Genomic DNA, 23,346 nt, shown 5'->3' on the forward strand with positions numbered 1-23,346 from the left:
CTTGTGGAGATCTAGATGTACATGTACAGTTATTTATTTATTTAATTTTTTGCGATAGTTTGTGAACTATGTCTTTAATTATTGCACATATGGGCTGGAGACATTGAGAAAGATCAAAGGGGTAGGTTAGCAATTCAAACTAGTGTTTTAACCAGTAGAATGTCCAGATGGTTGCCAAGCAGCTGGGAATTAATCTTTTGCTGCATGATTAATCTCTGCCTCAAAGTGTGTCTCTCTTTAAAAAAAAATAGAGGAAGAAAGTCTGATTTTTTTTTAAGTACAGATTCTGATTTTTGAGGGAGAAAAGACATTGACTAGAAAAAGTAGGTGCTGTACACTGTTATTTCTACTGGTGAAAAGAAGGTGGGAGTACAGTTTTAGTGGCTGGTTTAGGAGATCTTGGAATGAGTATGAAAAGTTCAGTAGCTGCTAAAATGCAGCATAAAAACGAGAGGAATAGCACTGAGGAGAAGAAGTCAGTGTTGGTGACTCTGTATTCAGACTCATTCACTGGACTGGGCCCTGTGCAGAATTCCATGAAATTCTCAAGTGCTGCCTTTCATTGTATTCATATTTCCCTAAATCCCTCTGAAACCTCTGTGATTTCTGCATGCTCACGGATTCAGCTGGGTTCAGTTCTCAGTGCTGGCAACTCAAGACACAGCTTCTTGCATTTTTGTGCTGCCTTTTATAAAATTGCATTTAATACTGCTGTGGCTAAGCTGTCTGAATTTCTAAACATATACTGAACTTTTTTTGGTCCTTGCTGATGTCAGTGTCTCCCACTGGTGGCAGACATTTGTTCCATGTGGAAGTGGGACCCTGCAAATAAAGCTGTTAAATAACAGGATGTGTTGTAGTGCTAATATCCATGTTATGTTCATTGGCCAGAGAAAACATCCTTGAGAGCACAAATACCATTTCCATTTATTACAGTTGTTGGGATACAGAGCTGGGTGTTTCTCCTTCTCTCTTCTTCTTCCCACCACCCCCAGCATGGAAATCCATGAAAAATACATTGTTCTCTCTTGAAAGAGCCTAATGACATTTACATATGAATAAGAACAATTGGCCATTCAATTATTTCTCTGTATCAAGCCTTTATTAATTTCAGTGTCATTTAAAAAGTCAGATTTTCCTTGATGGGGGAAGCTGGTAACATTTGATTTAGCACAAAACCTTTAATTTTTACTGGCTATAAGAATGGGGCAATATCATATTAATTTTTTAATTAAGTGAATATCTAGTTTCCTATTAAAGAGTAATATGTAAAAATATTGCAACTAGAAATAGCAATTGTATTGTTTTTGAAGAGTAAAGATACAAAGAAGGGTAGATATGTGGTGGGAATTATAAATGTTTGTTAGGTCAAATAATCCAGTCCAGATCATAAACATGGACTTTTGTGGAGGGACCTTTGAATCTGGGCAAAATGCCATGTTTATAAAGGGGCTTTTTACATTTTAATTTTTGGCTGTTCCACTTGTTTAATGCTGTTTTTACTTCAGTCCATCTCTGGTTTCCTGAGCTCTTTGCAGCAGAGACTTTCCAAGACATTTATTTCACCTCAGTCATTGCATTGGACAAAAACATTGATGATATTCAATGCTGTAACTGGAGTGGTTAATGATGTATTGTTTCAAAATGTAGTTATAAGTTTGTTTATTTTCTGAAATGGGAAGTGAACAGTGTTTTTTCCATATCCTGTAAACTGAATGCAAAGTTTTCAGCTATTCCATTTGAAAATGGAAGATTAGTTCCAGTATGATTAAAATTTACATTTACTGTAGAAACTTCTCTTCAAATATATTGTCATGAAATATAATTTTTTCCTGTTTTGCACACCAGTGATTTTCTTTTAAATACTCTGACTCTTTTTTGTAAAATGTGGAAAGTATTAATATACCTCAAAGCTAATCTTAAAAAATTTTGAGGGTACAATGTCATACACAAATGACACAATGAAATCAGACAGTTTGTTAATGACCAAGTGAAAGACACTGTCCCAAATTACCTTAGCCTGAAGTCAGTGTGTATTTATAATAAATCTTGACTGTTTTGCAAGTCCAGTCTCTTCTGTCTTGGCCTTCCTGTATGCTTTAAAACACTGTATAAATTATCAATATTTATTATTTTAACTCCTCATGTGAATATTGAGTAAGCACAATTTGGTAGAAAGTTTGACTTGTTTGTTGATATTTTTTAAGAAACCTTTTTCTTCTGTGGAAATATCAAAGCTTTGTGTGCTGTGCACTGATTCCTTTTAGCAGCTGCAGAACACCAAGACAAATAACTTTTGTCATGTACTGTAAGATATACAAGTCATTGTTCTGCATTGTTAGTTCTTACTTTGAAGTTCTCATTTATTGTTTACATCCTTCTCCCCCTTCCTCGCTTCCTCCCTCCCTCCCCCATATATTCATAGGCTTGGAAAAAAAAATCCTGGCAAGCAACAAGTTCTGTTTTGTCAAATAGCCAAAAACCCCAATCTGATGGATGTTAAAGCTCCAAGATATCCCCCCTGGCCTGAGGGTGAGCCCTGGAATGAAGACAAGTGGGCAGCAGTTCAGTGATTCATATTGTTAACCCACTTATTGATTTGCTTTTAAATCAGGTATTTCAATATTTCGACAAATTTCTGTAAATGGGAACAAGATAAATGTTTGTCCTCTGTCATGAAAAAGGAGGGATCACTTTTCCCCCATCCCCTGGAGATTTATGACAGTGGCAGATGACACTGTGTCAGTTTAAGCCTGACAGTTATTAAATGTTCCTAACACCTGAGCTGTGCTGTGGGATCAGGACAGTGAAATCCCAAAACTCCATTTTCAGGTAACTATTTGCTGGTTGTGATGGTGTTTTGTTTTTTTAAATGAGGAAGAAAGTGTGACTAGGCACATAAAAGCAGCTCTGTTGCTACCACCCTTCATGGCTTTAAATAACAGGGACAGCACAGATGTTTGACATCAGTATTGTTTACATGGCCTTAGGGTTTAATTGCCTCATTCTCTTTGTGAGGAGGATAAACAATGACAGAAATCCAAAGGAATGATGTTCAGCCAACAGCAATGGCTGCGTTTCATACATAGTTGCAACCTTCCCAACTATAGCTAAATATCTACACTTTTTTTTTCCTTGTCTGAATGGTAACATGCCATAAATTTCATATTCTCTGCTGCCTCCTAACTGGTGATAAAAGATCTTAAAACCAACGAGCACGAGCGCCGTAAATTGCGTTTAACGAAGTGAACGACTTAGAAAAGTTGGTTTTATCTGGTTTCTCCAAAACTTGTGAAGTTCTTTGGTGCTGCTGTAGTTATTTTGTTTCTTAATATGTGTTTAATAAATGAAGTCAAGCTGAAGTGCAGAGGGCAGTGCGTGGAGGAGCAGTTACCTAGAGCTGTTCCACAGGAAATTGGGACAAGCTGAGATTTGACATTTGGGTTCTGTGGACAGGCTCCACCTCAGTTTGGTGTGGCTTTAATTTGGAATATATTCCTTGATTGAAATTAGTATTTAATGATGTGCTTCAGCTTTCAAATGGAAGGGGAGGCATTTCACTCCCAGCTGGGGAGAGCTGAGCCCTTTTGCTTCCACCCCAGCCTTCATGAGATCACTGCACAAAACGTGTTTACATGACTCAATTTTTATCGACGTATGCAGTGAGATTGGGAGTCTGCCTCAGAGAGAGGGTGGGTCAAAGAGCAGATTTGGAAATGAAACCAGTCCTCCAGGCTCTGCTATAGGACACTGTGGTGTTGTCCTCATGTTTGCTGCCAGTTTTCAGCTCAAGAAATTGAGTGTTGGATTTTTAAACCAATATATCACTATTTTTACATCAAATGCTCAAATTAACACTTCCAGAAGTTGTGATGAAGATACATGTGGGGTTGGAACTATGGACCATTACAAAATTTAAATGCTGTTGGAGATTTTTATTTTTTTTTTACCAGTTACTCAGTACAAACACAGCTTTCCTCTCAACACTAGCTGAAAACTTCATATGCACATCAACTGTTGAATTTCAGACACTTTAATGTGGGACTTCTCACATTTCTTTATATGTAGAGATAAAATTAGAAATTTTTTATCTCAGATTGTGGAGCTGAAGATGTGTGAGCAAAGCAATGATTCCTAAAAATTAGGAAAATTGTGGATGAAGCAGATGGGGCAGAAAAGTGTCTGAGGTGCTGAAACTTAATGAAGTTTATAGAAGTTGAGGACCTTGAGTACTTTTCAAGGTGTCCCCTTTTTAGCCCTCACCTGATGAGGAGTTGATCTTTGTGATTTTTCACCTTTTTAAAATTATTTTTTTTCTAATACTCAGAGGAAAAGCAACCTACTTTGTTATTAGAGTGCTTACATTCATTAAGGGCTGATTTCTGTATCTTGGACACGTTTTTCCAGTTGTTTGGTAGCAATTAGTTCTTCTTTTGGGAAAGCAGTCCCAGAACTGTGACATTTTAAGAGATGGCTGTTCTGGTGGAAGGGGTGTAGTGAATTAATGAGCTAAAATTGATGGGAACTGGTGCAAGTGCGAGGGTGGTGCTAAGGGGAAGATTAATGAGAAGTGGGAACCAGCGTCAAGTACGGGGAGTTCTGTTGTCAGCCTGGGGGAAAACATCCTGTGGCTGAGAACAATCAGGAGCACATGAAAATATGTATGTCCATCTTTAATCTGAGTGAAATTCTCGATTTTGATTTATTTTTGTATTATTTCAATGTACAGAAGAATAAAACCTCGACCAGCTCTTGGCTGATACAAACCACCAAGGATTCATTTCTATCAGCCAAGACATTCTGACATTATTAATGAGTTTTAAATGTAATTTGGGTGGATTTAGTAGCTGTGTGAGGGCAGTAGCTGCACCTCAATCATTCATAAGCTTTTAATGTAATTCAAGTAGATTGGAGTCTCTTTCATATTTAGTTTCTGGTATTTGTGTTGTTATGAGACCTTCATATTTATTTATGGCATGTTCACAAGCTGTCTGTCTGGAAGTGGATTACTGTGCTCTTTTTATTAAATCAACACTTATTCATCACCTGGTACTAAGATTTTCTTCTGTAATGTCACTTTGTTGCAGTGATATATGCATATATTTCTTTTCATATATACATATGTGTAGATTTCATGGATAGAAGATGCACTTTTATCATAATGCTTATTTTGGGAAGATGAAAGTGTTGGCTGACAGCTGGGAATATGATTTATTTTCTTTGGATTAATTGTCAACCTAATTTTTTTCCTCCTCCACTAATTTGCATAAGTCTGTGTGCAAACAGTTGGGAGATGGATTTCTTTATCTGTGGTGTAATAAGGGGTTGTTGGGTGCAGCTTACCAGTTGATGAGTTCAGAAAATTAAACAATTTTCTGCTCTTCCTTCTCTTTTCTCTTCTTGAGGAGCCTTCTGTGTTTCCTGCAGAGGATTTTTGAGTTGAGTTGGGTTTTTGTAGCTCACATTTTCAAGTCATGATAACGTTGTGATGTTTTCAAGTGCCAACAAACCTGTAAGACAAATGAGTCATATAAAAAATGAATAATTTGTAGTGTTTAGTGTTTGTGTGAGGTGAAGACTCATGCTTGAATGGCAACTTTTGATGAGTCAAGGGCATGGAAAATAAAGGCAGAATGAATAATGCTGTTAATTCGTGTGGAGTTTGTGAGTTGGGATATTACAAGTCAGGTTCTGAGTTGAGCTAAATAAAAATGTGAGAGCTGGAAGTGGCTGGATGGTGATGGGAGTGCAGTGTCAAGGTGGGGGCACCTCGGCACCTTTCAGAACACCCAAAAGTCAAACACAAGGTTTTCTGTTGGCCAAAGACCACTTAGAGTCATCTCCTGGAGGGGGTTTGGTGCTCCCTTTCTAAAGTGAGGGGGATCAGGGTCTGTCTTCTGGAAAAGCTTTTCAGTCCACTTTGCTTTCTGAACAGTGACTGTTAATAAATGTAGCAGTGGAACAGCCTGAGTCTGAACTCAAGGTGTCACTTTTGGTTTCTAGAAAAGCCTGAGAGATTGAAATTCCTCTCATAGCTGTTCTGAAGACTGCCTTTAACATGCAGGAGATTCAAAAATACTTGAAAGATGGAAACTTAGACTCTGAGTAAGAATTGGCAGTGTATTTTTGTGTTGGAGGGGTTCAAGTACAGCTTTGAACAAACACAGGCAGAACAGGAAATGTATTTCAGTGATCCAATCCTTAATCCCATCATAAGTCACCTTTAAAAGGAAATGTGTTTATAATGTGAACTCCGTGAATAATAGAAAACAAACAAAAACAAACGTGCATCTGGGCTAAAGGACATTCTTTGTGTAAATGTAACACCTGCCTGAAGAAATGAAAATGAGTTTACCAAACTTGGTATATTAACAGAAATATTGAAGTTTTATTCCTAAGTGTTTATTTAAATTAAGGTAACTTGTTCTGGGCAGTAGCAGTTGTGTTTATTGCCAACTAAAACATCCTACAAATCCATTTTTCTGAAGAAATGTTGTAGGATGACATCTTTGGTAACAATTGTATCGAATAAATACGAAAATGTTGAGAAACTGAATATAGATTTTTTTCATAAGATTTCTTTGTTGATGACTTCCCATTGCCTTCTGAAAGACATAAATGAATTATTAAAAATTGTGAAAAGGTCATTGGTGTAATTTATTCTTTATTTAAACCATGTATCTATTCTGTTTTGCTTTTAAAGCTGGAAATGAAAATGAAAATAGCAGAAGGTAAATTTCATGAAGAAAAACTGAAATTACAACAGAAGCACGATGCTGATGTTCAAAAGGTAGGAAGTGTTCGTACTTTTTTCCAAAAGCAGTGTATGAAACAATAGTAGAGACTACGATTATCATAAATATTTATCAGTTGTTTAGCTTCTTCACAATTGCAATTAATGTTCAGTGGAAGTCAAATTGTAGGTAACAGTTGGCATAAACTGAGAGGAATGCAGAATATTTTACTTAGGAAGGGGAAAGCACTTGCAGAAAGGAGATGAAAATACAAGGCAATTTGTTTGTTAGAACAAGACAACCTATTTTGCCAGCATAACAACTTCAGTGGGAAATCATAAACTCGTGATTTTTCTGTTAGTGAGGAAACATTTGTGTTAGAGAAGAATGTGAACAAAATTAATTTTTTATGGACAAAATGCAAAATATAACAGTAGGAAAACCCACAGATATATCACATGTATCCAGGCTCATCCAGCAGCAGTGCTTGCTGTCCTGTCTCTGTTTTGACACTGTCTTAGAGCAGAGGCAGGTCACCAATCACCCCTTGATTTACGTTACTGCATTTTTAAAGTTTATGCTCTCTGAATTCTTGCGGTACTAACATATTGTAAATCAAGGTGACTCTGACGAAGAGGAGAGACAATGATGCATCTGACTCCATCATCAGAAGGCTAATGAATTACTGTATTATACTATTCTATGTACATTTCATCTAAACTGAATCTGCCATGCACTCACTCTTGCTCACAACTGCACAGAACTGCACTCATCTCTGATTCTCTCGTGACTGTCCCATGACAGTCCCACACACACACACACACTTCTTGGCCCTGATTGGCCAAGGGAACAAAACATCCTCACTTTGGGTAAACAATCTCCATGTTGCATTCTGCTTTAGCACAACACAGGCACGGCAAGCGAGATAAGAATTGTGTTTTCCTTCTTCTCTACTTGTCTCGCAGCTTCTCTCTGTTCAGAGGGCATGTGAATACCACACTAACATGGCACCAGCTCTCTGAGTTTGTCTTTACTGTGCCACACAATTAGAGGTGGGGTGAAGTCCTGGGAGATGCCAGGTGTCCCTGGCAGGGCTCTGATCCCGATCCCGCTGATCCCGCTGTAAGCTCGGCATCGCTCGGAGCCTCTGCTTTGTTTCCTAAAAGACTGAGTCACAGCCTTGGAGGAAGTTGGTTGACACAACTCTGTGACACATCAAAGCCTCCTGAGAGGATGTTAATATTTGGTCAGGTGCATATTTGGCTCATCTGTTCTCAAGGCCTTGGAGCAGAAGCAGTGCGCAAAGCTGAGAGTCTAAAGGAAACAGCTTTGTGAGAATAAGAAATAGTTTAAATGCTTTCTCATCCCTTGAGTTGTCATCCCTTCCTAATTGATGTTAGAATTCCGTCTTTTGAAGTCGTTTAATAACGTTGGATATTTTAGAGAAGGTTAAATAGTGTCGTATTAATCTTTAAAGACACAAAACGTTTATTGCAGATGGAGTAATATTGTTTTAAGATGAAAGCTTCTGTTTGATAAGAGATTTGGGGCACTGTTATAAAATTTCTGCGACTTTAATCTTTATCTTAAACACAAAGTTTAAATTAAAATACTATCTCAAAGTGTGCAAATATTCAAGCTTTTTTATTTCCAAACTCAGCCTGTACAGAAATGTGGGTGTAGTTACCCTCCTATACTTGCTCTGTTCCAGTCCATTGTTCCTTAGGATCCATGTGAAGAATTTCAATTGGTGAAGCACAAAAGACTGTAATGAAGTGCACCAACTTATTTAAATATTTCTTGAATCTGCAGAGAATTTTAGATGCTTTTAAATACTATTAGGCAACGTAAGTATGGAAATACTTTCTATTTGCAGCAGTAGCACCATGAAACTCCCAAACTCAACAAAAGCAGCACTGGGTTTGCCCAGGTTTAAAGGAAAACCAAAAAAAACTCACCTAAAAACATGAAACTCCTTTTTTAATCTGCTTTTTCCTACATTTGTCTAAACCAGTTCTTTTTTTGTAGCTGGAAAAATGATTTAGGTTCAATCACTTAATCTTGCATGACGTGAGGACTTCTTGCAGACCAGGTATCTTGTTCACTGGTTATAGTTTGGAATGTTTTGGACTAAGGTTAAAACATTCTGAATTTTCTCTGCAGATTTTGGATAGAAAGAATGATGAAATAGATGTGCTGAAATCCAACTACCTAAAGAAACAAAAAGAATCTGAGGATATGATAAGAAAACTGGAGAAAAAAGGTGATTTTTATCCTCATGGTTGTCTTCTTTGTGGTGGTATTGTACTGCATTCTGTTGTGGCTGTGGGCTTGCGTGTTCCTTCTGCAGACATCCCTTTCTTCATCATTTGTAGCTCTTGATTTAATTTTTTCCTTTGGATTCTGAGATTCTTGTCCAGTTGTCTCTGCTGTTCCAACCCAAGTGTTCCAAGAGGCCTGTGATCTATTACACTGAACACAGGTTTTATGAGTGTCACCAAAAAAAGTTTCTTTGATGCCACTGAAATATTTTGGCCACTTCTTTCCATTTTTTTTGGAATCTCTGGCTCAAAGTTCATTTTTTTACACATTCAGTACATTTTAATCAAACCACAGCGGGTTATTTTTAAGACTATTGCGGCAGGAAATTTCAAACATGAGTGCTTTTGAGTGTGTCACGAGTACAAAACTCACCCTCAGAGTGGCTTGTCAGCAGTTTTTCAGTGTTAGTTTCTTTCAGAATTCCTTGGAGTCCATTTGCACTATGGACTGAACCACACTGGAAAATAATACAGGAGTTTGGTAATCTATGGACAAAAAGGAAGAGTGTTCCATGTATTTTGTTTCCTGCTCCCTGGGAAGGGAATTTGTCAGACAAAGGATCTGGGGCTTCTCTCTGTGGGCTGGTGGTTGCTCTTAGCTGGAACAGGTTGAATTGGAGTTGCCCACAATGTTCCAGGTAATGAAAATCCTCAAAGCAAAGTGGAAGTGTGAATATGGACCCACTTTTCCCACTAATGGTGATGCCATCACTTGCAATTCAAGTTAGGTAACTTCATTTTCATGTATATGTTGGGCATTCTACCTTCACAAGAAACTTTTCTCCTAATGATGCTCATAAAATCAGGTTAAAATAACTATTTTCTTGAGGTTATAGAGAGTTTTGCTGATGTATATTTACTCCTTTAGGAAGGAAAACTCTCTCTGAAATATTCTGTAAACAAAGTAGAAAAGAGAGAACACATTGTAATGGCACAGAATTTAATTGCTACAACTTAAAGCAGCACATCCATTAAGTATTTAAGAGCTAAAACCCATCAGAAAGCCAGGTCAGTTGGAAAACTGACATAAACTGGTTGTATCTACTGCCAACACTGAAAAATCCCAAAGGTCTTGAATGGTTGTTTATTTTTTTCCCATTTTTAACAGTTCAGACCCTTGTTCGTGAGTCCCAAGTTGTGAGAGAAGCCAAAGAGCAGCAGATTGCAGAGCTGAAGAAGATGTGTGAGCAAAGCAATGATTGCTTGAACAATGAGTGGGAGAAAAGGGTAATGAACAATGCTTCCCTCCTTTGACAGACTCCTGCAGTGTTTATCTGGGATAATACATTTTGTCACTCAAAAAATAAATATACAGAATATGTTTTAGGGATGTTTTTTGTGCTGATTTTATTTTTTCCTGAAGTAATCAAGACTCTTTTTGCTGATGCTTTTGCACCCAGCTGGTCACCCTGGGGTTCATCTGGCCTCCTGGCAAGTCTCTGGATCTTAGGGAAATGTTTATTTCTGGTTGACCTGACATGGAATTTTAATCTGGATAAACCTGCTGCTACCTGCTGTCACGGTGATTCCTTTGAACTCTTAGTCTTGCAATGGGTCATGAATTCTTCAATGTATTTTTATTTATTGTTCAACTCAAGACAGCAGCAGAGCAAAGGGAAGAGCATGTTTATTGTGAGACAGTGTCACTTTTGTCCAGATTATTGTCAGTATTTGTCTTGCTTCCCCCTCTCAGGAGAGGGAGGGTCACAGAAAGGACAAACACACCTCCCTTCATGGAGTTTGCTGTACAATTTAATTTTTTTGCAGCCCTGCATGTAGAATTTAAGTTGGATTTAATTCTTACCTTCTTAAAGGCAAGTCATAATCATAAATTATAAATTGTCCTTTGTAGTGGAGATCTTGAGGCTCCAGTGTTGGGCATTTTTTTGTTTGTTTGTTTGTTTGTTTTCATAGAATCCCAGACTGGTTTGGGTTGGAAGGGACTTTAAAGCTCATCCAGTGCCACCCCCTGTCATGGGCAGGGACACCTTCCACTATGCCAGGGTGTTCCAAGCCCTGTCCAACCTGGCTTTGGGCACTGCCAGGGATGGGCAACCATGATCTCTTTTTGTTTCAGAGAGGACAGAAGTGTGAATCCCTGGGATTTTCACTGATTCTACTCATACGCTACAATAATTTAACACTTCTCAATGCTAGCTGTAGCTGCCATTTGTTACTTTGTGCCTTTTTTCTGGTGCAGCTCCACGATGCTGTGGCTGAGATGGAGAAGGAGAAGTTCAACATCCGGAAGAAGCACACGGAGGACATGCAGGAGCTGCTGGAGGAGACCAACGCCCGGCTGGCCAAGATGGAGGAGGAGTATTTGCAACAGACACAGTCAACTGTAGGTTTGGTTGTAAACCTCTCTCAAGTGTCTCTTAAAATGTTAAATTCCACGTGTTTGTGTTCAAGTGGACTGGAAGTGCCCAAGGCCAGGTTGGATGGTGTTGTGTTTGCAGGGACCTCCATGGCAGGGAGGAATGATGAATCTGACTCCATGTTCTCAGAAGGCTAATTTATTATTTTATAATACTATATTATATTACAGAATGCTATACTAAACTATACTAAAGAATACAGAAAGGATGCTTACAGAAGGCTAAAAAGATAATAATGAAAACTCGTGACTCTGTCTCCAGAGTCCTGACACAGCTTGGCCCTGATTGGCCAAAGAGTGAAAACACCTCACAGCAGAATCCAATGGAACAATCACCTGTGGGTAAACAATCTCCAAACACATTCCACATGAGCACAACACAGGAGAAGCAAATGAGATAATTATTGTTTTCCTTTTCTCTGAGGCTTCTCAGCTTCCCAGGAGAAAAATCCTGGGCGAAGGAATTTTTCCAGAGAATGTGAATGCTACAGGAGCAGCCTGGGATGGTGGAAGATGTCCCTGCCTATGGCAGGGCTGGAATCAGATGGTTTTTAAGGTCCCTCTCAACCCAAACCATCCCATGATTCTGTTATTCATGCACATGCATCCATCCTTTCAATAGTGCAATGCAGCTGTTCTCTCCTGGGAGAGGGCACTGTCCTGGCAGCCAGTCCAACCAAGGATTTTACTCCCCAGATAAAATTAATCAAGGCACAGCCCTTCAATCAATGTTACGCTGATATCTTAAAAGCAGTCCTTAATTACAAATATTTGATTAAAATTAGTAGAACTTTTGTCTTTGCAGGTTTGTAGATCATGTATATATTACATCTATTTCCATAGAAATATGATTTTTTACTCACCCACCTCTTCTTTGACTGAGAAAATGCTTCTGTTAGATGAAAGATGACATTAAAAGGATTTTAAAATAAGTATTGATTATTCTAATTGATTGCATTTCTTTTTTAGAGTAATTATAAGCATGTAATTAGGTATAGTCTGGATTTTGTGCCTGTTATATAAATGATGCAAAAAGCAAAAAAATTAACAAGTAACCTCAAAAAAGCATCCTGTACTTTTCATCAGGATGAAGCATGAGGAAAATTGAATAAGTGAAAAGACAATGTCAAACAAAATTTATTCCTTTATTAATGAATGTTGAATTTAAAAATTAACATTCAGATCATGTCATAGGTAACAGTAAATACAGAGAAAAATGGACACAGTCTGTCAGCAAGATTGAATTTAAGAACCATCAAAACTAGACAGATCTTGCCGAGCAGCTTCTGATTTAATAATTAAACAAGGTAGAGTTCAAGGCAGGGCTTAAGATGAAAGACTAGACTGTCACTGGAAATTAGTTTTCTTTTTTTCTCTCTCTCCTTTCTCTCTCCTGATTTTTGAATTTTTTTTCTGTTGGTATTTCAGAGTTTCCCTATTCAGAGTTTCATGTTGTCAGGAATGCCAGTGCTGTTAGCAAGTGGAATTGGCTGAGCCATTTCATTAATGCCATAGAGCTGATAAGGAGGGGTTTGTACCCTGAACAAGGATGAACTTCCTTGAGGGACATGGGGCCAGACAGGAATTATATTCAGTGGTATTTTAAAAATTACTCCTTTTTTAATTATTTAAAAAACCCCAAACATAAAACCCCAGAAAACCACAAAACTAACAAAAACCCCAAGCCCCCAAAGCAAACAACTCTCTTCCCCCAGAAAACCAAACCCAATCTGAGCAGCTTGGCACGGATGGAGAATTTTGCTGTGCTGTGGCTGTGAAATCTCTGTGGCCACTGGCCAGAGCTCAGGTGGCCATTCAGGTGATGTCTCTGTGGGAGGTTCTTACACTGGCTCAGGTTCATGTCACCTCCAGTGTCAGTCAGGGCAGAGGCTGCACAGGGCAGATAGTTGGGGTTTTATTTTACTTTAAGAGTGGGGGAAATTTCTGTTCCACTTCCCTCATCTTCAGGCCTTCATTAATATAAAAAGAACTCTGATACCTATTCTGGGTCTGATTTTCTGACCCCAGCCTCCTGAGGAATTCTTCCCTCATTTCCCTGCATATTACCATAAATTTAGGGAAGAATGGGAAGGCCTAGAGTAGTCTCATGCTACCTGCCTGTCCTTATTCTGTTCATTTTTACATTTGTTTATATTGCAAGATGAAGTTCCAGGAAAAAGATACAACTTTTGAGAGATGCTTGTAATTTACTGAAAGTTACTGCAATGAGATTTCTGGAAAGTCTAAAAGTGCTTTGTATATATTATCATCCATTGTGGTTTTCCATTGAAATATTGTTTTTTCTCCCATTTGAAAGGATTTGTAATTTAGAAATCAGTTGCATATGCTGTTCTGTGTAAGGGAGAAGAGATGTCACTTTGAGGGGGAATAAACACCCACATTTTGAAGATATATTTATTTCTATATACAGTATAGAATTTACTGTCAGGATTGATGACAGCTTTGCCATTGTAACTCTTGTGTCTCTGCATCATCAGAGAACCTCATTGCTCAAGGCTACTGAATAACAACTGGGGTATTCCCTCATTGATTCTGGGCTTTTCTCAATAATTCTCTATTCTTTTAGAACGAGACAGTCCAAAAGCTGGGGGCCCGTGTGCAGCAGTTGACTGTTGAGGCTGAGAATAGTAATTTACAACGTCAGAAATTATCTCAGGAGAAGACGGAGACAGAACTGCGCTACCAGGAGGTCTGCTCCCAACTTCAGGAGCTGACAGAAAGGTAATTCAGTAACAATTAGTAGTTAAACTTTTAAGAATATGGTATTTCCAGAAGCAAATATTATTAATTTTGTTCCAGGAACACACTGAATGGCATTTGACATTAGAAAACTCTCATGAAAATATATTAATTGGTGTCAAACTCATTTAAAGTGACCCAAATGACCACCTTGAGGAGTGTCTTACCTTTCCATTATTTATGAGCAGCTCATTCTGTGACAAGAGCACGTGGCAGACGTGCAGACTCCGTGGAATTGATACTGAGCAGGTAAAATGCCAAAATCTGAAAGCAATTTCCATATTCTGTTTGCTTGCTCCGTGTAGGTACAAGTTACTTCAGAAAGACAAGGACCAGATTATGCAGGAATACAAGGAGAACCTTCAGCAACTACAAAGTAAATTTGATGTTGATAGAGATTTTCTGAAGCAGGAACAAGCTCAGGTATGCTGCCAGGTGTAACAGGCAGGAAAATGGGGTTTATTTCTTAAGTGTTCTCCTCACTATCAATATGATGCTTATGAATAAATCCAAGTAATTGCTGAGTTCCCTGAGTTAGTCATGACTGTGAATTTAAATAAAATTGGGATTTAATTTTTCATTCCCAAATGTGACTGAAAAATCATCTGAAGTTGGTTGGTCATTCTGGTGTGTGTGTATTTTACAGCTGATTCAAATAAGGTACAATTAATATCCCGATTTTGTTTGTGCTCCTGTAAAAATTCTGGATACACCCTTGAAGACTTAATTTCTTCCATGACAGAAAATATTTTTTCCAGAAAAAAATAGTCCTGCAGGCCTCATAGTATTGAACATTGTGTTAAATATTTATGTGTTTAAGGAAATAATTTTATATTTTGCAAGTGTAGATTTCACCCAAAATGTAATAACTCTGGTTTGTTTCTGGAAAAGCATCTGTCAGGTTGATATCTACCAATATGCATAGGTACAGAGATGGTACATAATTAAAGTGATTTTAAAGTTAAATAATTGTAGAAAAGACTCAAGTTTTAAATACCATTTATTAATCCATAGAGCCATAGCACAAGTGGGGTGTTTGGTGTTTATTTGTTGAAATTGTCTGAGCTTTGATGATACTTTACTCCATTTCATTTACAAGGTATTTTTCTTTCTACCAATTTTTAGTAGATTTTAGTAGGGATTTTTATTATTAGGGGTGTTTTTTTGTGCTGTTGTTTCCATTTCTACCTCACCAGAGGGCCCAAACTGACGCATCCAGAGCCGTAAACTCATACAGGTTTTTTCTCCCAAGTTGATACTTTTTCCAGTTTCTGGAAACTTTAGAGAAATAAAATGAAAAATGCAAAAGAGCTAATGAGGAGTCCAAGACAAAAACTGCATTTTCTGTTAAATCCCAGCAGACATGTGATGTGATTGCAGAATTACGCCGTGAAACGGCTCTGCTGAAACAACAATTGCAAGACGCTGAACATCAAAGGAAGCAACAGCTGAGGGTGAGCCCTGACTTTCTTTCTCAGAAATGACCAACTCTTTTTACTTTATTTGATGATATAAATGTTTAGATATCCATCCTTAAATGTACTTCTATATACTGTGCTTGCTTGTTTCTGTTTTATGAATGGAAATATATGAAATTTCACATACGGTTAAAAGTTGATTTAAAAAGCATGGCTAAAAGAGAGGTAAGAGCAGAATTTTCACAGAAGTTTTCTGACTGTTTCTTGTAGTTCACATGTTAAATAAAAGAGTTTAAATCTCTGTTGGTGGATTGCAAAGAAGCCTGACAAAGAATGATGAATATCTTTTTTTTTCTCGTAAACTGTACACATTTTTAAAGTTTCAAAATTGTTTTTAATTTGCACTGTTTAATAGTTCAGTTCAATATTCTGTCTTCCTGTAGGCATTTAAATTAATCCTTCTATCTCAGGGTAATGAGTTCCACATCTGTATCATGTATCAGTCCTGCTTGAGTTTTGGCATCTACTTTTCTTGCAATGTCTTTCATTTCACAGTTGATATAGTACAGAATGGCATTTTAATAGCTCAGGAGAACAAGTTGCTGTTTCTCTTTAGCAAACATGAATCATGACTTTGGAGGTAGTTGTGTTATTTGGTGTTGGTTAAATTCTCTTCTATGTCAGAGAATTTTTTCATGATGATATAAAGTGGGTTTTTATTTTGTTATGAACTGTTCTATATGATAGCTAATGTCTATGTTTGATGAATGCTCTGAAATGGAAGAAAAATGGGATTTTTTGATTTAGAATATACATCTTTTCCTCTGCAGGAACAAGAATACAAGGTTCAGCAGGACAAGCTTCGCATGCAGCGTGTGTATGAGAAACAGGTAATATTTCCAGGAAAATCTCCCATCTTCTGCACAATTTTGCTCTGTACAGGACTTAAAGGTTGAAATTTTGAAACCCCCAAATATTAAATTTGGGAATCCAAGCACTTCACAAGGTTTAGAAAAAATAACTGGACAAAATCAAATAAGATTTTAAGCACAACTGTTTAAGAACAGGGATATCACCTCTGATTTTAGGAACCTGTTACCAGGGGATGGGATGGAATTCCCAAAAAAGTGGCCCTGGAAGCCTGTCCTGTGTGTGTACACTGCTTGTGGTGGCAGCTGCTGTTATTGAAAGGAAAATGAACTGAATGAAGCCTGGCCTGACCTCTGCCAGTGCTCATGTGTTCTCCCACACTCCTTTTCCCCCAGGGTATCTCCATTCCATCCCTCTCCACGTGTTCTCTAGATATTGTCAACAGGCATCGTTTTTACAGCAGAAACTTAAAGTAAAAACTGTAATTTTCATCAGAAACACTTCATCTTAAAGCACTTTGCAAATCCTGCCTGCTCTTTTAGACTCAGAACATCAATAGGCTTCAAATTAAACTTCAATTTTAGTGACATTATATGTGCAACTCATGTGCAGCCAGAGGGTGCCTTAGATGCCTGTTTAATTGAAAGGATGTGTTACTCAAACATATCATTGCCAAATGTGGCAAATTTATAACATAAAATAATGGATTGTGATCCCAGCTACTTGTCACTTGGTAATGGCACTTGTGACATGAATTGTAGAGAGGTTTTGGTTTGAGTTAGTTCCTTCTGCTGACTTGAAGTCAAAACATTCTTTGTTCCAGGATCTGCCTTGGTTTAAACCTAGCTTACATTTGTCTTTTTAGTCAAATCTTGGGTTTTATAAATGTTGAACTCAAGAAAAATCCAGGATTTGAGTGATTTGCAGGCCAAAATAAAAATATATTGGCACAATTTGACTGAGGTTTGAGGATCTTTTGGTAGAAAGCTCCTAAGCATGGACTGAGAGTTTGTCAGCAGTGCCTCCAACCAGTGAGCCCAGGGAGGGAAGTTGGAATTCTGCATCAGCAAACAAGGAAGCAGAACCTTTCTTTTTATAGATAACTTGACAGCATCTCATAAATCCTGGTGTAACTGTTTTCAAGCTCAAATCTTTGAGAAAGGACGAGAAGAAAAATACCAGTGAATAATCTATGGGTATAAATCCATAAACCAGGATGGATTGGCCCATAAAATACTAAAACAAGTAAAGGAATCGTGAAGTCTCTGCTGCAATCTGTTCACTTAAAAACCTACCCATTATCTAATAATCTTTATGAGTCTGCAGTGGCTGTTGCCTCTGAGGATACTTAAACATCAAACAAATCATAGGTAGGAACCTTAAATGTCACTGTTTGATTAAATGTGCTTATCTGCTGGATCAGGAACCAGTTAGGCTAAATGGCTTTACAAGCCAAGGAAACACCTGCTTTTTATAAATAATCCACTGCTTGTTTTCCAAACGTTCAGCTCAGCATCAGGAGAGTGACAGATTATTCCTGACAGCCATTCCCAAGCCACCTGTTGAATATACAGAATTTTACCAGGTTTGGAAGTGGCTTCTTCATTCTCTAATAGACAACTCATGGATTTGAGGCTCTTGGAACCCAACTAAGTGTTCCTGGAGTGAACACCTCCATGGAACTGCTCCCAGCAGAGAATCTCTGGATTTGTTTTTTCACTGGCCTACACACTTAGTAAACACTTTTTTAAAAAAAAAAATTTTTAATTTTTATTTTATTTTATTTTTATTTTTTTTATTTTCTATTATTTTATTTTTATTTTATATTTTATTTTATTTTTTAATTTTATTTTATTTCTTCTCTTTACTTTTATTTTGTATTTCTTTTCATTACAAATGACTGTAGGTGGATAAAGGATTTCCCATATCTCCCATCTCCATGTTGTTCCTTAAGCAATTCTAAAGCAATACAACTCTTGGATTGTGTACAAACTCTTGGACTTAACCTGTTCTTGGCAAAAAAAATTACAAAAACTTGTGGTTTGGACCACACCTGGGAAGTTGCCAAATTCAAGGGGTTTTGTAACTATTTTTAGGATTATTATTGCTAATTATTATTATTCTATGATTATTATTCTTTAGGAATAATATAAATTCCTATAATATAAATACTATAATTCCTTAGTAATAATATTAGTAATAATATATATTATTCTATATTATTAGTCTATAATTATTATTCTATTATTATTATTCTTTAGGAAGTTTATCTTTTTATGTTTGATATCTTTTATTGTAAGAACTGATCAGAAGTGATTCACTGTGGGTGGTCACAAATTTGCACCTCAGAGAATACAGATCACTATTTTAGGCAGTTTCCTATCTGCTTTTCTGTTCTTACCTGAAGAAAATCTAGTTCCTTTTTTATGTAATTACTGATATTTCTTTATTCTAGACAGTAATATTCACTTTGAGAAGGAAAATAGCTCATTGGCTACATTCCCATACTTCATCTCTCTGTTAATCTCTGCTTTTGCATTTCACATAATTTTAGAAATCCATGGATGGTTGTCTGGATCAGTGGAAAAGGAACATGCAAATAAATAGTTTTTAGAATTTAAAATAACATTGATTTATTTTAACTCAGACACTGTTTTGGCTAAAATGTATGGTGTTTTTTTCTTTAAATGGCAGATTAATGGCATTAGGAGTGATCTGGATAAAGAAAAAGGGAATGCTCAAAAGAAAATTTGCCACCTCGAACAGGCTCTGAAGTAAGTGAATGTGCAATAATTCTTGAACCAACTGTGGTATTTTTAAATATTTTTAAATATTTATTTATTAATATTTATTTATTAAATAAACTTATGCTTTATATCGTCTAACTGCCCTCCTATAGTTCTTTCCCGTATTAAAGCTGCACCTTCAGTGTTCTGATCAACCAGAAAAATGAAAAAACTAAAGTAAGAACCAACTCACCCAAACTTGTTGACTTTTAAGTGGTAGGAAAAAAATAGAATTAATGAGAATTAATTAAAATAAGTAGAGTTAATGATGTCAGCTGGTCTTGCTCTCTCAAATAAATGGGCCCAGGTTCAATTCAGAGTTTATTCATAGGAAGTAAATAACTAAAAACTAAAACTAAAGACTTGTTGCTTTGGGGTCTTCTAGAAAATGGAATAAATTTGAAAGGTGTGTTTACTTAAAATACATTTAATTTAGTAGATGATGCGTCTGATTTTATATTTTATCTTTAATATCCACAAATACAAGTCTAATGCAGATTTTTTTCTCTGATACAACACTTCTTTGTGGGAGTGCTTGTTCTTCATGTGGATCTAAAGCTGGGGGAAATGCTCTGTAGCAAACAGTTTTCCTTGACTAACTTGGAACAGGTTTTTTTGCTGACTTTGTCCATGAACAGCTAATCAGGATGCACCAAGTTTGATGTTTTCTGAGCAAGGCAGTGGTTTATGTACAGCAGATGCACGTAGGACAAGATCAACTCTTGCTATGCTCCTTCCATTTTTGATTATGTAAATTATTCTTTCCATGTGTTAATCCAGTTAAAAGTCAAAGCTGTGGAAGTAATTTCTAGGGGAAATAGATTATTCTGAAACAAACCAGAAGTTATTTGTTGAAAGTATTCAGTTTAATATCACAATGTACCTTATCTAGGCTGGGAGAGGCAAGTAAAGATACTTTCATTCCATAAAAGTGACAAGGCTGAAGTCTGTATTTCTTTATTTCTATAATCTCTGAGGTATTTGGCATAAATAGAGACTATCTTAAATCACTGCAGACATTAATAAAAACTCCAGCTTTTAATCTTTAAATTCTTTACATTGACTATTATTTATAATTTTGGGGAGGTTGAACCATTATCAACTGCACTCAATCTTTTAGTATTTTACCATCTGATTTGTTGATAATGAAGCTGCATTAATTTTCTTCCATATCTTTCAAATAATGTGTCAGTCTGCACTTATGTTAATAAAAGCAGTCTGGCTTTGCAGCCCAGGGTTGATCCCCACGTGGGTGCAGAGGGAATTCTCTCCAGGCTGGATCTGGGAAGTGCTGGGCATTTGGAACCTGAGGAGCTCAGGACATCCTCAGTTATTTCAGATATTCCTTGGCTGGATTTAAGCTTAGGTGTAGCTTGGAGATGGAGTCAGGATTTGAAAGATTCAATTTTAAGAGCCCAAAGTGCTGGTGATGCTCCAAGGGCCACGAATTAAAACAATGTTGGCAGAGTTCAGGCCCAGCCTTGTATTTCCTGTGGGTCAATCTTTGGCCAAAACTGGGCATGGGTCAGCTCCTGGGATTGAAGAGCCCTGGGGGCTGTTCAAAGGCTAAAAATAATCTGCTGTTTCCCCCACAGCAACTGATTAATACCTATATGGCTCTATATGTATATACCTATAAGTTCCTATATGGTTTTCAAAGTGTCTCCTAGTACAGGCTGCTGCTGCTCCTGTGGGTCCCCTCTAAATGAGAATATTCTTTGATATTGTATTTTTCCCAGGGTCACTTCCATCTCCTATGGCACTTGGTTTCTCTTGAGTTTTTTCTTTTAATTTTTTTTCTTTATTCAGGGTGTTGGAAATAATGTAGAGAGGTCTAATATTAAACCATATATACCTCTCCCAGTTGAAATGGAAAATGTTTAATTGTGGAGGCAGTTTACTCTAATAAAACTCTATACTACAGCTCTTTTGGTTGTTTTATAGCAGGGGTTTGGGGTTAATTTTAAGATTAATAATGGAATTAGTAATCCTAATAAGTAATTGAATAGAAATAAAAATTAGCTTTTTAGTGTGGTTTTGGCTGGCTGGAGACAGCAGTTGGCAGATCCATGGGGATGGATTTAGGATCCTAAAAAGGTGATATTTGAAGAAATGCAATGTCCTAGTCCAGCCCAGCTCACATTCTGCTGGGTGGGATTTCAGCTCTGGGTCTGAGCTCTGCATTTCTGACCAGGGCTGGAGCAGACTCACATGCCCAGGACAGAGGAACTGCCAGTCCTGCAGGGCTTTCTGCAACTCAGACCATTCATTTAGCACCACTGTGTCTTGACAATATTAACATTTTTTGGTATATGTGCTTTTATATGATATACAAGTAGGTAATAGATAAGGAGCAGTGGTATTTATTGTGGCAGAAATGGTTGGCTTCCTTATGGGTTTTTTTTCATTGCTGCAAAAGTTATTCTTTTTAGCAATCCTTTCCTATTAATATGAGTCCATAAGATCCAATAGCTTATGTAAAAATGCTTCATTTTGCTGAATTACTTTAAATACTTGCAGAATGAATTTAACTAACTCCAACCTCAGGCAGACCCAGTAAATCTTTAGAAAACAACCTTTTCTTGCAAGAGGTGGGTGAGAATACAGTTCAGCATCTTCCATAGAAATGATGCCTTGTGGAATTGTAACTCAGAACCCAGTAGGTGCATCAGTGATTTCTCATAAACCACTTTGATCTGAATGCACTTTGATTCTGAAATGGCCACAGGATTATATCTTGAGTAGCTGCTGAGCTGCAAGCACATAGAAAGGGAAGTGGCAGGCATTTTAGGGGATTTTTGTTATTATTATCATTATTTTCCCAGTGCTGTGACAGCAAACAGTGCTGCTGCTGTTTCAAACATATCCACACTGATGCAGAATGAAAGTGATTTGAGGCATTGTTTGGAATAGTAAAATCCACATTTCTGAAAGTATCTTTCACTTCAAAAATAAAAAAAAAAAACACCAGTATTGCCACAGTTTCAGTACAGAATAGGGGTTTATGTAGTTTACAGGAGGTTTTTTTCTTCTTCTGAAGTTCATGGTAGAAATATCTGTCAAAAGCAAACCTTTTGCAAAAGAATTGCTCCAACACTCCTGACTCGTGGTGGTGACTTGTAGATATAAAATTTATATTTACTTCTGCACTGCATGTCACTGGCATTTCTTAATAGCAAAAGTCCCTCTGAGAAGTGCTGCAAGGGCTTTTCTAGAATGTCCTTTCAATGGCATTTCTATAAGAACAAAGTTTTCTTGAAAAGCTTCTCTGTAATTACTTGGGGGGAAAGGTTGTTTCTCTAATCCCTGTGGTTTGGTTGCAGAAAATGTGTCATGAGAGTGGGTTGCAAATAGGCTGAATCTCTGCTGTTCTTATCTCACAGTAAGAAGAGGAGTAGGAAATGGAGGTATATAATTTGTCACAGTACAAACTGAGTAGAATGAAACAGAAAATAAATGAGGGGAAAAAAATCTGTACCCATTTGCTGCTGAAGAAATTGCATGGAAGAGAAAGAAAAGGTCTTGCTGACTTTATACAATATTGTTAAACAGCTCTCAGCATCATCTCTTGTGTCTTGTTCTCTGGAATTTGGATGTTTATTCACTCAATATATTTATTTTCCTCTGCTTATATTTTGGTAGCAGATTGTTCAACACTTTTAGTTTACTATGGGAAATACATATTTGCTGTAGGAAAATATTCCCCTTTTTTTTTGAAGATTACAACCACAACACCAGCTCAGTTTTGAGGTGGTTTGGTTTTGACAGAGTCATGAAAGAATCCCAGAATGGTTTGGGTTGGAAGAGACCTTAAAACCCATCCCATGCCACCCCGTGCCATGGCAGGGACACCTTCCACTGTCCCACTGTTCCAGCCTGGCCTTGGGCACTCCCAGGGACAGGGATCACACCTTTGGGGCTGCACAGACACATAAAGTTGGTCAGTCTTGAGATTGAGAGATTTTGGACTAAATTATAAACATCCTGGGTAGTTTGAGGCTGTGATCCTCTGTCACCCTCGTGGGAAGTGCAGACCACGTTGATTTCTTTAGGATAAAGGTTGTGACAGTTCTCATGTAC

The 23,346-nt window shown here is 37.3% G+C and overlaps 1 protein-coding gene across 4 annotated transcripts in view; it reads left to right on the forward strand.

Annotated features, from left to right (window-relative positions):
• CEP112 (centrosomal protein 112) overlaps window positions 1–23,346 on the forward strand; it is a 163,625-nt gene that overhangs the window by 24,394 nt on the left and 115,885 nt on the right. For 3 of the 4 annotated variants that reach the window (XM_030961844.1, XM_030961843.1, XM_030961841.1), the window contains 9 exons: window positions 6,704–6,790; window positions 8,898–8,997; window positions 10,164–10,282; window positions 11,256–11,399; window positions 14,020–14,174; window positions 14,498–14,615; window positions 15,551–15,646; window positions 16,441–16,500; window positions 19,175–19,254. In XM_030961844.1, coding sequence (XP_030817704.1) covers window positions 6,704–6,790; window positions 8,898–8,997; window positions 10,164–10,282; window positions 11,256–11,399; window positions 14,020–14,174; window positions 14,498–14,615; window positions 15,551–15,646; window positions 16,441–16,500; window positions 19,175–19,254 — 959 coding nt within the window. The remainder of the gene's footprint in view (window positions 1–6,703; window positions 6,791–8,897; window positions 8,998–10,163; window positions 10,283–11,255; window positions 11,400–14,019; window positions 14,175–14,497; window positions 14,616–15,550; window positions 15,647–16,440; window positions 16,501–19,174; window positions 19,255–23,346) is intronic. The other variant, XM_030961842.1, reaches the window with a different exon arrangement.

Source organism: Camarhynchus parvulus, chromosome 18 (genome assembly GCF_901933205.1).
Source record: "Camarhynchus parvulus chromosome 18, STF_HiC, whole genome shotgun sequence".
NCBI classification, from domain to species: domain Eukaryota; kingdom Metazoa; phylum Chordata; class Aves; order Passeriformes; family Thraupidae; genus Camarhynchus; species Camarhynchus parvulus.